The sequence below is a fragment of the Rhinoderma darwinii genome, chromosome 2 (genome assembly GCF_050947455.1).
Source record: "Rhinoderma darwinii isolate aRhiDar2 chromosome 2, aRhiDar2.hap1, whole genome shotgun sequence".
In the NCBI taxonomy this organism is placed as follows: domain Eukaryota; kingdom Metazoa; phylum Chordata; class Amphibia; order Anura; family Rhinodermatidae; genus Rhinoderma; species Rhinoderma darwinii.
Window position 1 is genome coordinate 467,073,263 of NC_134688.1, and position 24,061 is coordinate 467,097,323.

The window sequence follows — 24,061 nt, forward strand, 5'->3', positions numbered from 1 at the left end:
TCCCGTAGGTAAACGGGGTAGCAGCACTGCGAAGACCGCACGGAGAATTCACCGGCGGTCAGGATAGAACGTAGCAGCTAGATGAGGGGAACACACCCAGCTGCTAAGTGAGACACAGCAGGGCGCGCTTCCAACACAACCGTGCGGTTAGCTATACAGCTGACGGCTGTCAGCCGTGCAGTAGGATCTTGTGCGGGGTGGTGACTTGTCAATCATGTGAAGGTGTTATTGAGGACAGGAGTGGAGGAGAGGTAACAGAGAGAGCTACGTAATGGCAAGAGCAGAGTTCACAGCAGCACAGAATATTTCAGGAGAGGAGCGTGCAGATGTTGAGGAGTGTATGACGCTGACTGGTCACTGATTGGTCAGCGTCATACACATAAACACGCCCAGTTAAAAACACAATACACGCCCAGTTGGAAATAACGAAAAAAAAAAATGCCCAGTTGTCCATTTCAAAGCTCATTTGCATAAATATAAAATAGCTCATAACTTGGCCAAAAATGAATGTTTTTTAAAAAAAAACACGTTACTGTAATCTACATTGCAGCGCCGATCACATGCAATAGGAGATAGGGATTTGATAATCTGGTGACAGAGCCTCTTTAACCCCTTCCCGACCCATGATGTGCCCGCTCATGCGCAGAGCCCGCTCCATACACTGCAGGTGTCAGCTTCTGCTCTAACAGCCAGGAACAACAATGATCGCTGGTTCAAGTCCCCTAGGGGAACTAATAAAATGTGTAAAAAGAAATAAAAAGTTAGATAAACTGTCAGGAGTTTAAAAAAATATTAAAAGTTTAAAAAAAACAACTTTTCCTATTATTTTTCCAAAACACAATGTCAAAATAATTAAAAAAAATTGGTATCGCTTTCCTATTTTCTGTTGTCTAACAACAGGATGCGTCTCATAGTCTGAAAAATACATTATATGCCGTACACCACCTACGTCTAGTAAAAAATCTCAGACCATAAGTCAGATTGGGGGCAAATTGTTCCATGTTTTACAGAGACTCCAAGGCAAAGTAACAAAGGGAAAGTTTTCACCAATGTGTCCCCTTCCCCCCCATCCAATTGTCTGCCTCGCACCCTCTGACACATTATAACCTAGTGTTATCTCCGTAGACCTGATAATAGCACCGTGCAGTACCTCTGTACGACCAGCAGGTGGCAGGCAGGCTCCTCCCTCAACTTCTCCCACTACTTTGTAACTTGAAGAGAAGTTTGCAAAACTTTCCAGCTTGCTCCTCCTTGCTATATCCGTTTGTGTAGCCCCGGGGCAGAGCTGAGCTGGTACTGGGTGCTCTGCATGTAGCCGGACAGCACCCTGCGAGAGTGACCACAGGAGCAGCAGGCATGTGGGGAGTGGAGTGTGAGCTCTTGTGACCACACATGGCTATGAGGATGGTGAGGAGGGGGTGCCTGGCAGGGCAGAGCCTGGCTCTTCTCCTGGTGCTGGGGGCAGTGTGTGTCTCTGCCAGGTTCTCCTTCCCTCTGAAGATCTCCCCAGCTTTGGTCAGCCAGCCCGTGCCAGTGTCTCCTGCCACTCCTAAGGACATAGTGGGACTGTCCCTGGCCTCAGACCCCAGCGGCAAAATCAACTTCATGGCGATGGTGAATAATCTGGAGGGGGACTCTGGCAGAGGATACTACCTGGAGATGATGATTGGTACCCCACCACAAACGGTGAGTGCCCTAATGTGCCCAGTATTGGGGCAGCAGACCTGGGGGGGGGGGGGTACAGATTTATATCCCCCCACATGTAGCTATTCTGCAACTTGCAGGGTCTCCCTTAGAAAACATAAGCTAATCCATACAGGCTGCCATAAAACAGCCCATGTCTGCTGATCAGCTCCAGCACTACAGAAGCTTTACACCCTGTGATAATGCAGCTGTCAGGGCATGCTGGGGGTTGTAGTTCTGGAGATCGCTGTCTTGGACTTCCCCCGTGCCGGTGGCCATTAGTCCAAGGTGAGTTATTATACAAGATCCATGTGGAGTAATGTTTATCATGGGGTGTCTGTAGTGGGAGCTCTACCTCCCCCCCCTCCTTTAAAAGTATCTGCTTTTGTGTAATCCAATGTAACAATCGAGCTTTCCGTATTGTGGTCGACGGTTCTACTAAACTCGGATCAGGAGGATTGTGGGGCACCGTTCACACGTACAGAATGTCATGCAGATTCCATGCTGAAATCTGCGTGAAATCCCCCTCCTATTGTATTCCTCAGTAATCCTCGTGTAAGTGCCGGTGAATTTTCACACCCGGATTATCCCCATTGAATAAAGCTAATCCGCGTAGTGAACCAATAAACACGTCCGATATCCGATAAGCCTCAGATCTCTGCCATGGATTCCCTAGTCGGATTTTCCTATGACAAATTTGACCCATGTGAACAGATCCCTAGGCCTCGTTCACGTGAGCATGTCCAATGTCTGTCCACAAAAATATATATTTTTTTTCATGCAAATGACTGTTTGTGTTTTGTCAGTGTGATTTTCGTGTGTCGCCCGTGTTTCTCCTCTGCGAGCATTTCCTGGTTTAATTTTAATTTTTTCTCTGTGTTTCTTCGCCACTGATCAGTGAAAAACGGATGACACATGAATGTCGTCCGTGTGCTGTCCGTTCTTTATTCATCCACCCACCGACTTCAATGGTTGAGTCTGGGCCGCAAAATCGGAATAGGACCTGCTGTGAGTTTCTCGCAACGGAGACATGCCCCGTGAAAAAAAAAAAACGGATGTGTGAATAGCTTCATTGGCTTGTATTGGTCCGTGTAGTGTCCGGTGTTAAACGGGACAGCGCACGGATCAGAAATACGTTCGTGTTAAGGCCTTATTGTTGCGGTTGTGATACAGACCCTAAAATGAACCGTGTCCTACTGGCCCAAAAATGGCAGATAAACCAGAGAGATTGGTAAGTGTTTTTCGTGTATATGCCAGTGAGTGCCACGTGATGACATTGGGCACATTTCTGGCCATTGCCCCTTTTAAAAAAAAAAAAAAAAAAAAAAAAAAATTCTGAAGATTCCAGATGATACTTCTTGCCTTTGTGATACTTTTTCGGTTTATAGTAACAGTATTGGATACAATGGTCCTTGTTATAATGTTTACACTGCCTTTCTAAGGCTCCATGCACACGACCGTGCCCGTAATTACGGGCACTACCGGCCGCGGACAGTCATCCGTATATACGGGCCGTGCTCCCATTATAAAGTATGGGAGCAAGTAAAATAAAAAAATAGGACATGTCCTATTTTTTTCGACAAGTTTCTGCGACACGGACACCTTCCCGTAAATATACGGGAAGGTGTCCGTCGCCCATAGAAACAAATGGGCCCGTAATTACGGGTGATTTTACGGCTGTCATTGTCGTCTATTTCTGTCTGAGTTGCCCGGCTTCTGTTATCGCTTGACCATCCTGGTTTTGTCAGGATATACAGTAAATGGGTATGAGTGTTGGGTGCTGCGTACACAATACGGCAGCGCATCTGTGAAACATCTGACGGTTCTAGCCTGTCGGTCATGTGCCTAGTTTTCTTCTTGTAAAGGAATGTTGTTATTTTGAGGTTTGTGAATATATTTTATAGAATGAGGAACATTGTAACTTATTTGCTTAACCCCCCCCCCCCCCCCCCCACCACCACTGATTATCCCGAGCCGTGCTCGTTCAACAGGAAAGGGAACAAAATGTTTAGGCTTGATTCAGACTAGCGTAAATCCCGTCTATGTGACAGGCGTTTTTTTTAACGGCCGTCACATTGACGCATGTATTTCAATGGGGCTGTTCACACAGCCGTTTTTAATGGACAGTGTGAAGGGCCCGTGAAAAAATAGGACCTGTCCTATTCTTGTCAGTCTTCACAGATCCCTCAATAGACTCAAGTCTATGAGGGATCTGTGAAAACGGGTCCCGCACAGGTGCGGCTCGGGCATGAAAAACAGTAGTTTTTTTACGTCCGAGTTCACAGTCGTTGGTCTGAATCAGGCCTTAGAACGAGCACACACCATGGCTTCAATGTGACTGCAGACGGGCCTACTCAGGCCCCATGCCCACGACCGTAAAAATCGTTCCTCGAAGTGTCGTCTTATCTTTTGCTTTTTATGGGCCTTGCTCCCTTACTTTGTATGGGAGCATGGGCTGACAATGCTGGCGGTTGGCCGTCGGCGACCGGCCGTGCCCGCAATTGCTGCTCATGATTACGGGGACGGCTGTGTGCATGGGGCCTCAGGCTAGTATTCGACTAGAGCTGCAATTTTGGTTTTGTTTTAAAGCCCGAGCTAGAGCAGATCTGCATTGCAACTCTCACTTCTGCCTGAGCATAGGTGGATCAGTGGGGGATACGCTGACAGCAGTGCAGGGACAGGAGGAGGATCTGTGATGTTTCTCCTGTCCCTGTATGGCTTTAGATTTTATATTTTTCAACATATATATATATATATATATATATATATATAATCTCACTGTAAAATGAGTTGCATCACTAATGGGTTAAAATGCACTTAAGGCACCGGAGTTATGCGACAACTATATTTCCTCCAATATATAAATACAAAATCTGCAACCTTTCCAGTGTTATGTATATTGAAATGTTCTGCAACTTTCTAATAGACTTTGTTTCCATTCCTCACCGTTTCCAAGATCTCTGCTTGCTGCAATGATTGTGAAGATTCTTGTTTACATCCAGAGGCTGCCAATTTGGCACAGACCTCACACGTCTCATAACTGAGAGTTTGCTACAACTGTATCCAGTCAAGACAATTTGGCTAAATCCATCAGGAGCTTAAATCTCTCTTCTGTCCTGATAGTTTGTTACAATGTATCAGCGGCCTTAAAATGTTTAACCCGCAGAGAATTGTCTAGACTGCATACAATTGTCGCAAAACCTTGGCTGTAAAAAGTTTTTAATGGGTTGTCAGCCTCTTAATGTAATCAAGAATGTCATTATTCACTGACAGCAAGCATACATCTTGATGATGGTGGGGAATTGAAACTCCAAGTATATTAGAATCTTGCAGAACTTTTCAGTCATAAAAAAAAAGAAAATGCTCTGGTAATCATCTGGTTGTTGCGTGTTTGACTACTGACACCCACAGCTCTCCGCACTGGCTAAAAGAGGGTAGTCCAAAATGGGGACCCATATGTGACATCCATATGTCCTCATAGGGCGAACAGACGTTGTCCAGTTCAGAAAACCCCTTTAAAGAGGATATGTCACTAGTTTAGTAATGCCAAATTTCCTACCTAATTTGATAGACGCTGTCACGCTGATAATACCAGTGAAAATTATGTAAAAAAAAAAAACTTATTTTAAAAGTTGAGTTTTTTTCTAAATATACAAATGAGGTTGCAGTAGACAAGTGGGTGTCACCACCAGCGATTCTCCTGAGGTGGAGCTCCTCCCAGCCTCTGACGCTGTCCTATCAACATTAAAGAGGCTCTGTCACCAGATTTTGCAACCCCTATCTGCTATTGCATGTGATCGGCGCTGCAATGTAGATTACAGTAACGTTTTTATTTTTAAAAAACGAGCATTTTTGGCCAAGTTATGACCATTTTTGTATTTATGCAAATGAGGCTTGCTAAAGTACAACTGGGCGTGTTTAAAGTAAAAGTCCAACTGGGCGTGTATTATGTGCGGACATCGGGGCGTGTTTACTACTATTACTAGCTGGGCGTTCTGATGAGAAGTAACATCCTCTTCTCTTCAGAACGCCCAGCTTCTGGCAGTGCAGATCTGTGACGTCACTCACAGGTCCTGCATCGTGTCGGACGAGCGAGGACACATCGGCACCAGAGGCTACAGTTGATTCTGCAGCAGCATCAGCGTTTGCAGGTAAGTAGCTACATCGATTTACCTGCAAACGCTGATGCTGCTGCAGAATCATCTGTAGCCTCTGGTGCCGATGTGTCCTCGCTCGTCTGACACGATGCAGGACCTGTGAGTGACGTCACAGCGTGATCTGGCAGAAGCTGGGCGTTCTGAAGAGAAGAGGATGATACTTCTCATCAGAACGCCCAGCTAGTAAAAGTATTAAAAACGCCCCGATGTACGCACATAATACACGCCCCGATGTACGCACATAATACACGCCCCGATGTACGCACATAATACACGCCCACTTGGACTTTTGCAAGCCTCATTTGCATGAATACGAAAATGGTCATAACTTGGCCAAAAATGCTCGTTTTTTAAAAATAAAAACGTTACTCTTATCTACATTGCAGCGCCGATCTGCTGCAATAGCAGATAGGGGTTGCAAAATCTGGTGACAGAGACTCTTTAAGCTGCTTCATACTGTGTGAGAGACTGAGGCTGGAGGGAAGAGGGGATCACTTCAAACAGACATATCTCGGGCTGTGGACCTCCTAGAACAGCGGTTCTGGTGACATATGAAAGAGGAGATTCTAGTCTGTTCTAGCTGTGAAACAACTGGAGGTATCGCCAGATGAATACACAGTCGGGAATGGAAGCTGTATATTATATGATCACGCTGTGTTGCTGGGCAGGGAAGGGGGTGAAGCGGTAAGCTGATTGGACAGCGTCATACAAAAAACATTACACCGCCCAAAGTGCAAAGAAAGAGTCCCCTCCCACTTGGCAAGTACAGCCGCATTAGTATATTTAGAAAAATGCTCAAAACTTTGCAAATAATGTTTTTGAAAAAAAAATCGCTCTGTAGTGATCGGCATCATAGCGCCTATTAGATTAGTGAGGAGATAGAGAATCAATAAACTGGTGACGGATCCTCTAAGCTTTAATTATAAATCTACTGTACATTTTTTTTAATTTTATTTTTTAACTGTTTTTTGTTTTTTAACTTTTTATTTTTATCAAACCAAAAGGTAACGTTTACATGTTCTGGTCTGTAGCGGTTCTTTACTGCAGTAGTCCACTTTCTGAATTATCCATTGCTGGATGAAAGGAATTTTTGTAAGTGGGATTTAAAAAAATATAAACACAGTACGCTGTGGCACAGGGACGTGTCCTGGCATGCTAGGTTATTTTTTTTCTAACCGGGTGCCCTACCTTCTGGATGGATTTTTTATTTTTTTTTGTGCCATTTTTTCATCTTTTACTTCTTTGAGAAAAAAAAGACAGATTTAACCCCTTCCTGCACCATAATAGTACAGCACGGGGAGCGGGAACTTCACAACCATGCGGGACTATTATGGCCTATGGTGCAGGAGCATGTCAGATGTCATATGAAGCCAACGCCCAACTGCAACGTCCATATCGGTGAGAACTCCCCATCCCAGCCGTTTAACCCTTTAGATGCCACTGTCCATTTACTGGCATGCAACGCATGGAGCCTATTGAAATAACTGGGCTCAATGGATGTAAGTGGTCTGCCCCAACTCACAGGTGGTGAACCTGATCTGGGGAACCGCATCCTGTTACCTCCATATGTTATAATCTGACATAGTAAAAGAGTAGTCTATGTTGGAAAACCCTTTTCTAAGGCCCTGTTCACACAGTTTTTTTTTACGCGGAAACCGCGCCAAAAAACTGCTGAAAATGCCTCCCTTTGATTTCAATGGGAGGTGGAGGCGTTTTTTTACCGCGAGTGGAAAAACTGTCTCGCGGTAAAAAGAATCGTATGTCCTATCTTCAGGCATTTACGCCTCTGACCTCCCATTGACCTCAATGGGAGGCAGAGAAAGCATATTTCGCAGCGTTTTTTGCCCGTATTACTCAATGGTCGCGAGCGAAAAATGTCATGAAAATCGCGGCAAACGGTGTGCAGGCAGAGGAAAATCTGCCTCAAAATCCCAAACTTGAGGCAGAATTTTCCTCCTGCAAAAAACTCAGTGTGAACAGGGCCTAATAATGGACAGTTAACACACAACGTAAATATTGCCGATTCTCCACAACGGGTTTCGTTGAGGAAAATCCACAGCTCTGTATAATACATAAATGTTCGAGCGGGGCTGCGGCTGTGTAATACAGTCATTGCCCCGCTCCCGAGTCCTGAGAAGTGCACGTGCGGTCAGCATGATTTGATGCGACCGGCGTTGCACTAATAATCTGCGGCACTAAAGACAGAACATGGCGGACGCACTAAAAAACACCCCAATGTTCTGTCTTCTGTGCTGGCACAGCCGCTCATTAGTGCAGCGCCAGCCGCATCGCCACATGCTGATCGCGCGTGCACTTATTGTCAGGAGCGGGGAAATGACTGTATTACACAGCCGCAGCCCCGCTCTAACGGCAGAGAGAAGAGGAACCTCTCATCTGCGCCGTTATTCCCATGAATGCTGCGATCAAAGCTGACCGCCACCGCAGCATTCAAGGGGTAAATGAGAAGGGGGGGTGCCCTTTGGAACACGGCACGGGGAATCCCTGTGATGTGATCGAGGGACATACCATATATGGGCAGACAGGACCCCAGGGCTGTCTGACCATATTTCCTGTTAGGGCACACTTAGCTATGTCCTAACAACTGCCTGTGTACTATCAGTATATAGATATATGCCTGTGTACTATCAGTATATAGATATATGCCGGTACATTAAAGTTAAAAAAAAAACAATAGGTAATGTTAAACTTAAAAAAAAAAAAAAGGTTTTTTTTTTTTTTTTTTTTTTTTTTTTTTTTTACAATAAACATAGTCTCAATACATAAAATGTACAAATATTCGGTATCGTCGCGACCATAACACATTTATAGTATTATTCATGTGCCGCACATGGAGGTTCAAAATTCATCACGCCTCGCGCCTCACATCAGAAAACAGAAGAACTTATGTTTTTGCTATAATTGTTGGCAAATTATCGTTTTGGTATCGGGTATCGCAATACTACACAAAGTATCGGTATCGAAGTCCAATTTCTGGTATCGTGACGACCCTAGTAGCAGCAGAGTGGATGAAATTTCAACAAATGCGTAAATGATAAGCGTAAAAAAACGCTCAGAAATTGACCTGCGTTTTTTTAATCCGCAGCACGTCAATTGTATTTGCGTAAACACCGCTGACTTGTTGCAGGTTTTCCCCATTGAATTCAATGGGGAGGTAAAACGCCCAACAAATAGCAGATGTTGCGTTTTTTTGGCGGTGTAAAAGCTGCGATTCCACCGCATAAATGGCAACAGAAAAAAAAAAGTTTGCTTACCCAGAATTCTGTACTTCTTCGTCCATGCCGGCCTCCTTTGATGACTTGTTATCCCATGTAACTGGTGCAGCCAATCACGGGCTGCAGCGGTCACGTGATGAAGGATGGGCTGCAGGACATGGGAGGGACGCGTCGCCGTGATAAATATAACCATTTTATTTTTTTCATTTTATGATTTCCGTGGCGGACATTCCAGCCGAAAAACGGCATCACAGGCGGTTTTTCGGCCGGAATTCCCCGCGGCGACCAGGGTGGATACGCTGGGCTGTTTTTACGCAGCGTATCCGCCCTCTGTGAACATACCCGAAGGGTCTGTTCACATGTTTTGGTCGAGGTGCGGTTCAACTGCAATGTGTGAATGGACCCTAACCCACAAAAGTGTGACCAGAAATTCTTGCCCCTGTGTTGGTCAACCGGGTGATCTTCCCTGAACAAAAAAATCATCCGCTCTTTTTTGGAATTTGAGACCCCAACATAAAATCGGAACCATTCTGGTGCATTAGGAGGCCGAAAAGCTGTAAGAACCCAACACCTCGATCTTCTACCATCCTGACCGACCACGTGTGTCCAACATAACCCTGAACCTATCGACGTTGTGTCCGGTAATCTTCTGTGGTTTATTTCCGTAATGACGGCTTTTCAAGTATCTTCACAATGTCTTGTCCGGTCTGGATAAAGGGGGGGGGGGGTCACCCATAGCTCCAGGCCCTTCACTCTGAATTAGGATAAAGATCTTGTTTGATGGTGGTAGAACTGTAACCCTTCCCCGCACCCCGCCCTCCCGCGTGTTACCGTTCTTCAGCATTCTCCAGGGCCACCTGCTGAGCCCGAGCTCCGTTCCTAAACTATGACCCAAACATAGGACCCAACAAGACTACCGACTCCCTAATGAGTAACTATAATGGGTCACTCCGGGGGTTTATAGGGGAATCCTATATGGTAACTGTTTTCCAAACGCCTTTTTGAATGAGTTGTATAAATCTATCTATTTTTGGACCATTTGACCCTTCAGGGCCTCTATCCGTTAAGCTGTTACGTGATCTAAGGTGTATGGGGGCAGATGTAAGGAGGTGGGGAAGGAAGGATCGGACATGTTGAATTTCAACATGTCCGATCCGGTGTTTCCATGTGAGATCAGATGTATCGGTCAGCGCCCGGGATGGTTTTTCTGGTCGTCACGGGCAGGCAAAGGGAAGACCCCCACCAAACGGCTCCTCATCCTGGTCACCTGTGAACGTAACATGGAGGAAGTGCAGAGTCAAACTGGGGTTTCTTGGGCGCAACAGAGGAAACCCTAGTGACCTGTTATAAGCTCCAAATGGGGTTGTCTTCTGCTGGACCTTTTGGGGCGCCGTTGTATAAGGGTGTATTCACACGTTGCGTTCATATCTTGTTTTGGCCACAATATGACGTGTAAAAGAACTCTTGGGAGATCACTATTGTGTCTGAGATTAGGCCTACAGGAGGATACCCTGCTGGGCCAGTCATACACTAGGGGCAGTCAACTCCTGACGTTTCGAATGGACTTGGTGAAGGTATGATTAGATTGTAAGCTCCCATGGTGTAACAGACCTGAAAGTCTCCAGTAAACAGATTTGCCATTCAGTAGTCCAGAATAGATTGGTGACAACCGGTGCCGTTGTCACCCGGCTTGCCTACGCCCCTAAATGACCATTGTGCGTGTTACAATGACCGATTTCTTCTTAGTAGGTGCATAGGGGCTCAGAGGACTGACATAAGTCGCCGGCCGGTCTATGCTTCCAAGTTGTAGAATAAGTCACTGATATGGAGGTGAAGAGTTTTTGCTATTATTGGCCCTTTTTAAAGGGGAAGTATCATATTTTTAACTATTTTCCCTCATAATAGGACAAACTTTTACAGAAAATATTAACGTGACAGAACTTTCCAACTGATCCTGTTATTGTGTAAACATGTTCTCTGTGATGACGAGGGGCACACCACGTACAGATGACCGGCCGCTGTCCTAAACACAGCCAGATCTCCGCCGGGGGCAAAATCATTTATTTTATGTAGTGGAGAGGAAGAGCAAGTATGTCAAAAATCTGGGCCTGAGGGGTGCGGGACTGGCTCAGCCTGTCTCGTGTGGTGCAATCATTTTAACCCTTCCCTATGAGAATCAATGACTGGAGAAGTTTTTGAATTTTTATTTTTTATTTTTTTTTCCCACTTTGTTCTATCTCAAAAGCTTGGAGAGAATGAAAAGATTTTCATTGGTTAATTTATTTAGTGGGGGCCCATTTAATAGAAGTATGATCATGTGAAATGGGTAATTAAAAGGGTTACAGCTTAATGGTCCCCAAATATTTTGCGGTTTGCTTCTATGGGCAGTTTATGGCATAACCAAGGATTTTACTCTCTGGTATCTTAACCTTTTAAGACACGGCCAATTTTGGCCTTGAGGACAGAAGTATTTTTCACACTTCCCGCTTTGCATCCCGACGCTCATAACTTTTTTTATTTAAAGGTAAAAAAAAAATGCATTAACTTTATTTTTTTATTTTTTTACCTGTAATGTACTGTCTTATATCTAAATGCCTGTACATTAGCCTGTGTACTGATCGCCCCTAACAACTGCCTGTGTACTACCTCTGTATGCCCTAACAGGGAATATGGTCCGACACCCCTGAGGTCCTTCTATGGAGCCTGGGCTTTCTGGTCATACAATTTATGGGCCTTGATCGCAGGGATTTTCTGTGACACGATCAAAGGGCATTCCCCCCCCCCCCCCTTCTCATATTTACTTTGAATGCCGCGATCAGCTTTGATTGTGGCATTCAAGGGGTTAACGGCAGGGAGAAGATGTTTCCCTTCTTTCCGCCGTTAGAGCGGGTCTGCGGCTGTGTATTAAAACCATTGCCCCGCTCCTGATTGCGCGCGGACACTGCTGTCACACAGGGCAAGAATGCTCGTCCTAATGCGCTAAGTATTTGCGTCCTGTGTCGGCAACTAGTTAAGCCAAGTGAGAAGTTTGCATAATTAGGCCGATATCATCAAGATCCGTCGACCGTCTCCTGTATGGGGGTCTCAACTGCCCTGATGGCAAATGTCGGGGAAAGAAGGAACGGCATGTTGGATTTCAGCAGAGACCCCCACCAATCGCTAGAATGAAGCAGCTGAAGCGTTCGCGTGAGCGCTCAGCCGCTTCGTGTCTGTTCGGCTTTTTCCGCAAATAAATGGATCAGTGTATGGACTCAATAGAAAGTCTGAGCTCGTACTCCGATACATCGGCTTTCCGGGAAAAGCCGAACAGACACAAAGCGGCTGAGCGCTCACACGAACGCTTCAGCTGCTTCATTCTAGCGATTGGTGGGGGTCTCCGTGCTCGGACCCCCACCAATGCAAACTTCTGACATGTAATACAACGTTTGACAAACATCTGACACCATGTCCATTCATATTCATGTGTTGTCTGTGTAATACAGGACCGGTCCTCCAGAGCGACTGAGCGAGCCACTCTGACCAACAGATGAGGATCCAGAACAGGGGACCCCCCCCCCCCCCCTCTCTCAGAATTTCCTAATAAGGTGTATGGAAATGGGTTTTCTAAACAAGACAACTCCTTTAACATTAATGGCCTAAACTTAGGATATTCCATCAATTCTTGATCCGTGAAGGTCTGATCCTTGGGTCAATTTTATAGTCGAGTGAAAACCCTATTAAGCAGCGGTCATAGCCTGTAGTAACAAAACCACCACTGAGGCCCCATGTACACGGCTGTAAAATCGCTCCTAATTATGGACCGTAATTACGGGCCCATTCATTTCTATGGTTGACCGACACCTCCCCGTATGTCTACGGGAGGGTGTCCGTGCCGTAGAAACCTGCTGAAAAAAACAGGACATGTCCTGTTTTCATTTTATGGGCTTTATAATGGGAGCAGGGCTCGTAAAAATGTCCGTCTGGCCGGCCGTGCCTGTAATTAAGTGTCGGTCATAATTACGGGCACGGTCGTGTGCATGAAGCCTTAGCAATCCTCCTTTTTTTTTTTTTAATTGATTTATTTTTTTTTTTTTTTCCTTTTGTGGAAATTTGTTCTTTTTTTTGGTCACATAAACTGCAGTCAATGACCTTTTTAGATGTGTTTGCAAGTTCTATTCAGTAAATGTCACCGCTGAGCCTCAATAAGGGCCGTACCGGCTGCCGTCTACTATTGTCTCTTCATAGTTCATCCACTGCTCGTTCACATATAGCCGGAGGTCAGGCTCTGTTCTGCCACCTTGCCTTTTTGTATAAAAGTTGGAGGGAAACTGATAACACAACTGATCCCACTATTTTAAGTGGGAATCAGCTGTGCATGTTTTAACCGCAAAGATAAAAATAAGGCCCTTTCAGGAGCTGCTTGACACCAGCACACTCCTACCGATGAGAAGTCTTAATGCCCCCCATCCCATTTTCATGAGACTGGTCTATTTTTTACTTTCTTTGCTAACCTCGCAGCACCTATAGAGACCATATTCCCTTACAGGCTCTCACCACGGGGACCAGACTAACCTGGAACGGGCACCCTCTCTCCAGGGAGCGCCGATCGACGATGTAAAGTAAAGGTGCGTGTTCAAGTATCGGGCGGAGGACCGCAATGACGGACAGGCCTAGTATGTAAATAGTATTACTCATGTTAACCCCATCTAGTCTGGCTATTTTTAGCTTATGCATGGCGGCATGGGCCAATTATCGGGCAAAAGAGCGTTCACAGAATACTCGTTCCTGATCATTGTTCTGTGTAAACAGGGCAACGATCAGCCGACGAACGAGGTGATCGTAGTTTATGCAGCAGAAAATATTATAGTTGTGTAAATCGGGAGATGCGCTGCCTACATGATGGAAATGTATGGGGACGAGCGAGCGCAGTAACGATCGCTCGTCCCCATACGTAGCTCCTTGTGAAAAGAGCAATTTAGCGCCAGTCAATGAGCTGCCTCGTTGATCGACGCTCACTTACACAGCCCACGTCAGGCCGTTCGTGAGGACTCGAACAATAGTTTGAGCACATTTTTGCAAAACTGTTATATAGGAAGGGAAGAAGATGAAAGTTGCCGCCCCATTACTTCACTCTCTGTACTTTAGCTCTTTGCATATAGCGGGTGGCATGGTGTCTCTCGCTCTTCCGGTCAGTCTGAAGTCTATCACCCCCCACCTTCGCACATATGATGCTGTTAATGTCGATGGAGAGAAATGGGAATATGGCCGCTCTTCTTCCCCTATAGCGGGCACCTCACTGTGTCGGGCAGCCTTCGTAAACATCTCATTCGTTCTTGGAGCCCACCATATATGAGGCGGCAATCCAATGTGTATGGTTGGGGGTGATGGAGTGTAACGTATACTGTCACCTTTGGAGAACCTACCCCTATATAAACCCCCTATAGGACCACTACATTTTTGGTCTTCCAGACCACATACAAATTTTGCATACACAGCTGTATGAGGTCTTGTTTTTCGTTGTACTTCCTATACATACGATTTTAGGGGTACATATATACCTTCCCATTTAACTATGAATCTTGGGAGACCAAGAAAAAAAAAAGCATTTACAAGGGACCTCTCTGGGGACCTTTGTCGTCGTGTTGCCAGGGCCGGTGGTCATCCCTGCCCCTTGTCCAGTACCATTCCCGGCATACAGCCATTCTCCCGTGAGTAATTGTGCGGGCAGAGTGGCATTGCGTGGCGCGATCACCCGAATGTGATAGATTCCTGAACCACATCAGGACATTGACCTACTTCTATGTTAAGTTTAGGTAGCTGGGAGACTGTCAAAATTCAGGTTTGTTTTTTTTTTTTTTTTTTATGGCAGCCTGTATTCCGCATAAACGGCACGCCCTAATGTGCAAGTTCACCAAAAGACGCCCCCTACAGTTCTGACTGCTTTTATTACCATATACTCATGATTTGCCACCCTGTAACTTTTCAGCTAGTGAGAAACTACAACTCCCAGCGTGCCGTGGTGTGCAGACTGAAGTCCCCATAGTGTATGTGTCTTCCATAGATCAGTACAGTCCTGGTATTCTGAGGATTGCAAATGAAGCGATTTTACTAAACAAATATTACACGACGTTAACTCGTTAATGATCTACTGAGCGACGTGGCGATCTGTTCTATATAGTGTGGAAATGTCGGGCGGAGATTCCCAAATCAGCCATGAGAGGAGGATCCAAGTCAGTGTGAAGAAACTGACGAAGAAAAAAGCTTTTATGCTGTCCTAAAGTGAGAGCATGTCTCAAGAATATAGGTCTGACCTCTGGGACCACCACCGATCCTGAGAAAAAAGGGGCTGCAGCACTGGTTCAGCACGGCGTCCCCAGAGCGGCACTCAATGTGTGGCCGGGGTGACGCTCTGCAGGGAAAAACCATGAAAGATGTAGCGCTATTCCATCAAAAAAACGGAAACCTGACGGAATGGTGACAAACGGAAGCTAAGGTTTCCATTTCACTTTCCGTTGAGGGGTTCACCCGATGGAAGTCTCTTGTCGGAGCCCCTCAACGGAAGGGCAACGGTGATGTGAACAGGCCCTTCGTCATTAATTACACATCCGCGGCCCACGGGAATGCCATCGATTTTTATAGACACTGAACCCGCGTCTTGCCTGGCGAGTTGGCTACCGGCCGCCACATCAAGACAAAGAACTACATAGATGGCCGCGCATATGTGTAGCGCTCTTCATCCAGTTGAATGAGCGTTCTGGAAAAAGCAGAGCAAGCGTTCTCCTCTGTTTCTGTATCTCCCATTGATGTGGCATTTTATAACCCCCTTCAATTGCCCTAGACCAGGGATGGGCACAGTTAACCCCTTCTCTACCAAGAAAGTTTACAGTCCCCGTTTCATTTTAAATATGAGAAGATGTAAGTTGTGGCCATACAGGCAAGAGGGGTCACATGCTGTTTTTGCACAGTTGTCGATGTTGAACCCTGGGCCTATGGGTCCAATACTAAACTAACCGTATGGACTCCGTGTACCGCTGTAGAGGGTCAGGGCAGCTTGCATGAACTTCCGTGCGGATTAGATTTTTTTTTTTTCCCCAGTAATAATTATGTATCCTTTCCTGAAAGCGCTTCAAACGACAGATCCGTGATCGATCACGGATAATCTGTAAACATTTTGCGCTGTCATGTTGGCCATCATAAAAAGGAGCGATGTTGGTGGTGGAAGAAACCAATAGTGCGGTGTAGCCCACCTAAGCGATAGCATGTTTTATATTCCTGTATGGTCTGCACATTTCATATATGTTCTATATCCGTCAGATCATACAGAACAAAAAAATGATTGTGCGTGCCAGCCATCCGGTAGCTTCTGCAGAGGATTGTTCTGTTGGAAGCGGGACTGACGGACTCGGGACTCTGTACTGCGCTAAACTTTCCTCTCCCAAGTATAGGGCAAATTCCTGACCATCAAATATTGGGAATATTTTTTTCACTGCCGGATGAGCAGGATTTCCGGACCACGAGCACGAGATAAAACCAGAACAAAGAACCTGCAGAAGCCGCCAACAATATCATCGACTGATCGTTCCCCCCCCCACGTGGCCTGCATTTCAAGAGAATCTGTCCCCTCTCCTGACATCTGTTTTAGAAAAATATTGTATTCCCCATGAAATAACAATTCTGGAAAATTCTTAGAACTCGGCCTTGTGCCGCTCCTCTGTTATTCCCCCTTTTAAAATGTCAGTTTCCCCCACGTAAGTGGATGAGATAAAACAAATCCCCTCCACACGCTGCGTAAATACGGAGCCGGAAAAAAACCGCTCATTGATCTGCGGTTTAGAATTTTATTTCGCAGCATGTCCATTATATTTGGGTAAACGCTGCCTATTTGTTGTGGGGTTTCCCCATTGAATTCAATGGGGAGGTGAAACCTTCGACATATAGCCGTTGTTGCGTGTTTTTTTTTTCGCGGCGATTCTGCCATAAAAACCACAACTCTGAAAAATGAAATAAAAATCTTAGGGTACGTGCACGCCCAAAATAAAAAAACGTCTGAAAATAAGGAGCTGTTTTCAAGGGCAAACAGCTCCTGATTTTTCAGACGTTTTTTTTAAGCCACTGGCTATTTTTGTGGCGTGTTTTACGGCCGTTTTTGGAGCAGTTTTTCTATAGTCAATGAAAAACTGCCCAAGAAGTGACATGCACTTTTTTACAGGCGTCCTTTTACGTGCCGTTTTTGGAAAACGAGGCGTAAAACAACGCCCCATCGGAACAGACCGCCGTATTTCCCATTGAAATCAATGGGCAGATGTTTGGCGGCGTTCTGCTTCCGTTTTTTTTCAGGCGTTTTTTTAAGGTGCGAACGCCCCGAGATACGCTTGTGAACATACCCTTATACACAGGCTGTAGCGGCGGTCACATGGGATGAAACCTCATCCCAGGAGGTCGGCATGCATGACGTCAGAGGGGCGGCCTCCTAGGATGGCGCTTCACCACATGTGACCGCTGCTGCAGCCAATCACCGCAGCGCTCTCCTGGGATGAAACGTCATCCAAGGAGGCTGGCCGGCTCAGTGCTGCCGTTTTCTACAGCGGACGTTCCGGGCGAAATGCTTTTTTTCGCCCAGAATTCCCTGCAGCACACGAGGCGGATACGCTGCGTGCTTTTAGGCAGCGTATCCACCCAGTGTGAACTCTGCCCATAGGTGAGCCATAAGGAAACCAAATTCCCTGCCGTTTTCTTGGCAGCTCCTCCACAGCCGGACAGTCTTCCCTGAACGCCGTTTTTATATTCCCGGCTGGATTTGCTTCAGATTCTTATTTCTCCTGAAATTCTAGTGATAAGTTTATTTGAGGAATCGTTATTATTGTCATTCTGTAATAATCCGGCTGTAAGGTTTGTCTTGGGATCCCAGGACTTGTATAGTGGGAGCAATAATATAATAATTTCTATGTGGACCCTGCTCCCTCCCCCGTAATGGCCGCATCACATGCCCGGACTGGTGGGCAGATTTCTTGTATTCAGTCACTTGTAAGAGGCCGCGCCGTGTGATGCCATGAGAAGGTCAGGAGTCTCTCAGCTGATGGGGGTGGGGGGGGGGGGGATTACTTGGGTCACTATAGAAGTCTTATGACACGTACCCGGCAGCGGTCTCTTTGCGGTTCTACAAAGCCCCTTAATAAATTGTACCACCTGACCGGACGAGGTGTCATGTGGTTTTCTACAGTTCTGGTCACATTGCAACGGTTACACTTTTGGATACTATGTGGAAATGTAATTAGAAATATTAAGGCCTAGTTCACACAGTGTTTTGCAGGCAGAAAAAATCTGCCTCAAAATGTTGTTGGGAATTTTGAGGCAGATTTTGCCCTGCCTGCCCCATTTTGCCGCGGTATTCGCCTGCGGCCATTGAGCAGCGTGGGCAAAAAAAAGCTGTGAAAAAACGCTTTTTCTGCCTCCCATTGATTTTAATGGGTCAGAGGCAGAATCACGGCAACAAAGGGCATGCCACTTTTTCTTTTTTCCCCCGCGAGCAGCTAAAATTTGCATTTTTGGGCGCGGACTGTGACGCAGTTTCCGTGCCAAAACTCCATGTGAACTTGGTGAGCAGATGTGTCTGAGTTGTCATGAATTTTCTGTGCGGATTCCTCACCAACAGCCACCACTAGAGGGAGCTTGAGAGCATACTATTATATAGTGTATTTTGTACGTTACATCCCATGTGACTGCCGCTGCTGCCAATCACAGGTTGCAGCGGTCACATGGGCTGCAGTGTCATCCAGGGAGGCCGGACCGGACTGCGATGTAGGGACACGACGCCATAACAACGACCTACGTAAAGTATATGTGGTTTTTACTGCTGTTTTCCCGCAGTGGAAATTCCATCCGGAGAAACGCACCATAGTGTGATTATGGGACGGAATATACGGCGGGTTCCAGGTCTGATACGCTGCATGGTTTTCATACAGCTTATTTGTCCCGTGGAAAGCCGGCCTTAGGCCCTGGTCACACGGCGGAATTTTTGTAGCGGAACCCACCGGGATTCCGTTGCAAAATTCTGCCCCCTGTTCATGTCAATGGGAGTTGGACGCTTCTTTTTCCCGCTAGCTTATATATATATCTCAATAAGCTAGGTCTATAATAAAAAGAGAAAAAAATACATACAATAAACTGGAGAACCCCTTTTAGTTGGCAGGGTTCCCCCGACAGATGGCGGTATCTCTGGTGGAGACGTGATGCGTGACACTACTTGGCGCCGGCTCCTTTCACGAAACATATGTTTAAACAGATGAGATGCTTTGCTAGTTATAAAGTGCCAAACGAACGTGATTAACAAAACGAGCGCCAATAATAACATGTAATAATTGCATGCGAGCCCGGCCAGGAAGCCGCTCACTCCGCCGCGCTCGCAAAGAGGTGCAGCAGATGGGCTTGTAATGTAATTAGGAATCTTTGTGGTAAATGAGGCGTTCTTTAATTTGGCTGCTAATTTTCACATCTATTAACCCGCTGAAGAATAGAAAGAGCCGCAAAGTCTTATTTTATAGGAGGTTCTGCTGTTTGAGCAATAACGAAATGTCATTTTTATGTCCGGCCGGTGGATGCCGATGACCGAGGTCATGAGAGGACGCACGTTCTATATCCATAGTCTGTAGTGTGGGGATCTCCGGTTGTGACAAAACTACAACTCCCGGTATGCCCTGACAGCCACAGGTTGAGACAGTCACCCAGCTTTCCGAGAATCCTGCATGGAAAATCTATTTATTGGTAATTTATCCCCATCGTTGCGTTGCTCCGTAACTAGGTAGATGGATTTGCCGTTCTGAAGTCCTGGTAAAGCTGGGTGGGTGGCATGCCATATGGGACCTGTAACTGCAGCAATATCGGAGGTCACTCAGCTTTCCCCGGGACAGATCTAACTGAAAAATGGAGTAGAATTTTTGACAAGTCAATGGCTTTAGATTTTACTGGTATTTTTATTTCATATTTTTTCATTATCATCTGGATTTATGTAAATAGGAAATTTTGAAACTTCTTTTCATTCTCTGACCAAGTGTAGAATACTCCTCGTTTACCTATGGAGACTGAAGTTTACCTGCACTGTCACATTGTAGCAAACCGACAGGAGAGATTTGTGCTGCTGATGTATTTAGCGCAGTACGATAAGGTCAGGGCCGGTTTGCTGCCTCTAAAAGTAACCGATAATGTTACGTAGTTCGTACAGATGAAAAAAGACACGTCCATCAAGTTCAACCAAGGGATGGGAAAAAGGTAGCAGAATGTGAATGTTCCCATGCACACGCACGTGCTTTTGCGGCCGCAATTCCCCCGAAAAATCCACGGGAGAATTGCGGCCCCATTCATTCCTATGGGCTCATGCGCACGACCGTGGTTTCCAGGAGCCTGGACCGCAGAAAGAACAGACAAGTCTTATTACGGCCGTGTTCTGTGGTCCGGGCTCATAGATATTAATACACGCGGCCATGTGCACGGCCCGCAATTTGCGAGCGTGTCGCAGTGAGCGTTATGGAGCGGGCCGAAAAGCTGATGCTGCTCCATACGCAGCGGGTGTCGGCTGTATGTTACAACTTACGCTCTACAAGTATTGGTGTGTATAAAGTTTTGGTAAAAAAAACATTAAGCCCTTATTCACACGACGGTTTCCCGGCCGTTCATAAATCGGCCGTCACCCGGCTTCATTAGGAACAATAGACCCCTAATGGGGCTATTCACACGACCGATTTTTTGACGGCCTGGGAAACCTGGCCGTCAAAAATGGGAAATGCCCTATTTTCGGCCGTTTACCCGGCCCCCATAGAAGTCTATGGGGCCGGGTAATACACGGCCATCACCGGAATGTGTCCCGAGTGACGGCCATGTATTCCGTCGCTCGTGCGCGTTTCGTTGCTGCGTTGGCGTTTGGTTTTAAATTACGGGGTCTTCGGGATGTGTCCAAGGATTTTTTTGGTAGGGCAAGCTTTGAAGGGTTTGCGTCACGGCAGGACTGAAGCGGATCAGAGGCGACCCGTGTCTTTTACCCTTCTTGGTTCGTTGGGCGCATCGCTGGGGGCTGTTTGTAATTCACCTTATGAGGTAGAGTTGTTTAATTTGGCTTTTTCTGTAGCGTTTTTTGGAGCACTCAGAATTGGTGAGTTGGTTTCTCCTAGTGCGGTGCGGGCTGGGGGATTGCGACAGGAAGATGTGGGTCTATATGAGGATAGACTCGAGTTGTTTTTGCGGCAGTCCAAGACTGATCAATTGGGACAGGGTAAGCGGATAGTGTTGTTTGCCCTCCCGGGGTCGGCGATGTGTCCGGTCGCTTGTATTATTGCTTTCAAGCCGCGGGGTGGGGTGCCTGAGTCGCCATTGCTCCGTCATGAGAATGGCTCGTTTTTGTGTAGTTATCAATTTGGTGCTGTATTTAAAAAATGCTTGGCTGAGGTCGGAGTTGGTTCTGGGTCATACTCGTTTCGGATCGGCGCCGCTACTGAGGCTGGGCGTTGGGGGTTGGATGACGAGGGGGTGCGTCACATTGGCCGCTGGGAGTTCAATAGGTTTAGGACTTACGTGCGCCCTCATTTGTTGTGAGTTCGTATTTTTGCTTTGATTGGCTTGCATGTGCGTATGCTTGTCCTTTTCATTTCAGATCATCGCCCTTGCTTAGTATGGCTTTTAGGACACTTTTGTGCACTGGGGGGCACTGCGGGCGGACGTCCGCTCAGATGGCCTGACATTCCGGATCTAGACGGGAATTCACGAGGCCATGATGATTTTATATTCCTCGGTCGTTTGGAAACGAATCCATTCACGCCATGTTTTTAGGAAGGAGGCATGAGTCCCCTTCATTGATGCCGTGAGGTCCTCCATTCTCATGATTTCCTGGATCTTGCTGAACCACATGCCCACCGTCGGAGGACAGGACTGTCTCCACAGTGCAGGAACAATAGCCGCGTTTTACCAGGTGTCTAACTACCGAACGTCTATACAAGGGCAGTGGGACCTCGCACAAATGAAGCAGGAAAAGGCCCGGGGATTTCGGCAGAGGGTAATCCGTAAACTTTGAGGAAATGCGCCACACCTCGGACCAGAACCCAGTCAGGAGTGGGCAGTCCCAGAAAATATGCAGGATCGTACCCACATGGTCCCCACATCTCCAGCATAATGGCGAGACCGCCGGGATCATAGCATGCAATCTGGAAGGCACCCTGTACCAATGGGACAATATCTTAAACCCTGCCTCTTGGAATCTACTGGCCATGGAGGACTTATGTGTCATGGCAAACATACGGTCTTGTTGTTCAGGTGTAAATGTTTTGCATCCCTCTCCCAGCTGAGCAAATACGGAGGTGGCGGCAGGTTGGTGGGCGAGATCAAGAACTCATAGATTCTGGATAAAGCATGTCGGATCGTGCCTGTGTCTGTGCACAAGAGTTCAAACGCGGAGCAGTCTCGTAGTTGCTCTCCAGGATTTTCTAGGGTCCAAGCTTGGTTATAGTTTGGTCTGACATAGTTCCGAGGAAGTTTTGGCGTTTGGCAAGATCAGTGGAGAGGGTTAACAAAGCCTGCATTAAAGTAAACCGAGCGGTGTCACGTTTCGTTGCCAAGAACGGGGGCATTTGTGTTCGGCACAGGGATTTGGAGTCAGGAGACGGAAATTATTGGCGGAGTGATGGAGTACATTTGACCGAGGTTAGGATTGATTTGTGGAGCCTGGCCTTAGCAGAAGGAATTGAGAGGGCGGTGGTGGTGTGGAGGGACTCACAGGCTTAAGGGGGTCAAGGCATGTTTCGCTGTGGCAGAGTCCTTGAGGTTGGTCAGTACGAAATGGTGGGGGGGTCGCATCGGGGGTATGCGTCCCCCAAAAAGGTATATCATTTGAAGACTTCATAGGGTGTTATCCCTTTGAAGTGGTCTTCTGGTGGTTGGAGCCATCTGCAGGGGTGAGCGGTGCCTCCGAGCTGGTTTACGGCTGGAGGTAAAGAGTTGGTGGTGATTTGCAGATGGCTAACTTAAAGGAAAACCTCTTCCTCCTCTTCTTCTTCTTCTTCTTCTTCTTCTTCTTCTTCTTCTTCCTACTCCTCTTCTTCTTCCTACTCCTCTTCTTCTTCCTACTCCTCTTCTTCTTCCTACTCCTCTTCTCTTCTTCTTCCTACTCCTCTTCTTCTTCCTACTCCTCTTCTCTTCTTCTTCCTACTCCTCTTCTTCTTCCTACTCCTCTTCTTCTTCCTACTCCTTCTTCTTTCTTCTTCTTTCTTCTTCTTTCTTCTTCTTTCTTCTTCTTTCTTTCTTCTGTCTTCTTCTTTCTTTCTTCTGTCTTCTTCTGTCTTCTTCTGTCTTCTTCTGTCTTCTTCTGTCTTCTTCTGTCTTCTTCTGTCTTCTTCTGTCTTCACAAAATCGGCAAACCGGCCGACACTCGGACCCGGTCATGTGAATGAGGCGTTAAGGTAAGTTTCCGCAACGGCTTTCAGTGCGGAAAGCCTGCAGCATAATACAGGAGCAGCAGAGTGGATGAGATTTAAATAAATCTCCATACGCTGCAGAAAAACGCTTAGAAAATACCTGCGGTGCAGTTTTTTAATCCGCAGCATGTAAATTGTATTTGCGGTATCGCTGCTTTTTTTTGTTACAGGTTTTGCCCATTGAATTGAATGGGGAGCTGAAACCCGCAACAAATTTCAGAGGTTGCGATTTTTGCAGCGGAAAAGCAGTGATTCCGCCAATAAAATCGCAACTCAGTGAAAAAAAATCTTTTACTTAACGAGAATTCTGGGCTTCTTTGTCCAGGCCGACCTCCCTGGGATAACACTTCATCCAATGTGACCACTGCAGCCAATTACAGGCTGCAGCGGTCACATGTGATTTAATGTCACGGAGGACGGCAGAAGGACGTGTCGCCATCACTACGCAAGTATGAAACAAAAAACATTTTTTTATTTATTTTTTATGTGCGGTTTTCTGTTCCAGACATTCCAGCCAAAAAACTGCACCACAATTAGGTATGGTTTTTCGGTTCGT

The 24,061-nt window shown here is 46.4% G+C and overlaps 1 protein-coding gene across 1 annotated transcript in view; it reads left to right on the top strand.

The window, feature by feature from the left end:
• Positions 1–1,242: 1,242 nt before the first annotated feature.
• Positions 1,243–24,061, top strand: part of BACE2 (beta-secretase 2) — a 46,163-nt gene continuing 23,344 nt past the window's right edge. Inside the window, exon 1 of the mRNA XM_075854626.1 lies at positions 1,243–1,686. Within this exon, the coding sequence (XP_075710741.1) occupies positions 1,393–1,686 (294 nt within the window). The 5' untranslated portion in view covers positions 1,243–1,392. The remainder of the gene's footprint in view (positions 1,687–24,061) is intronic.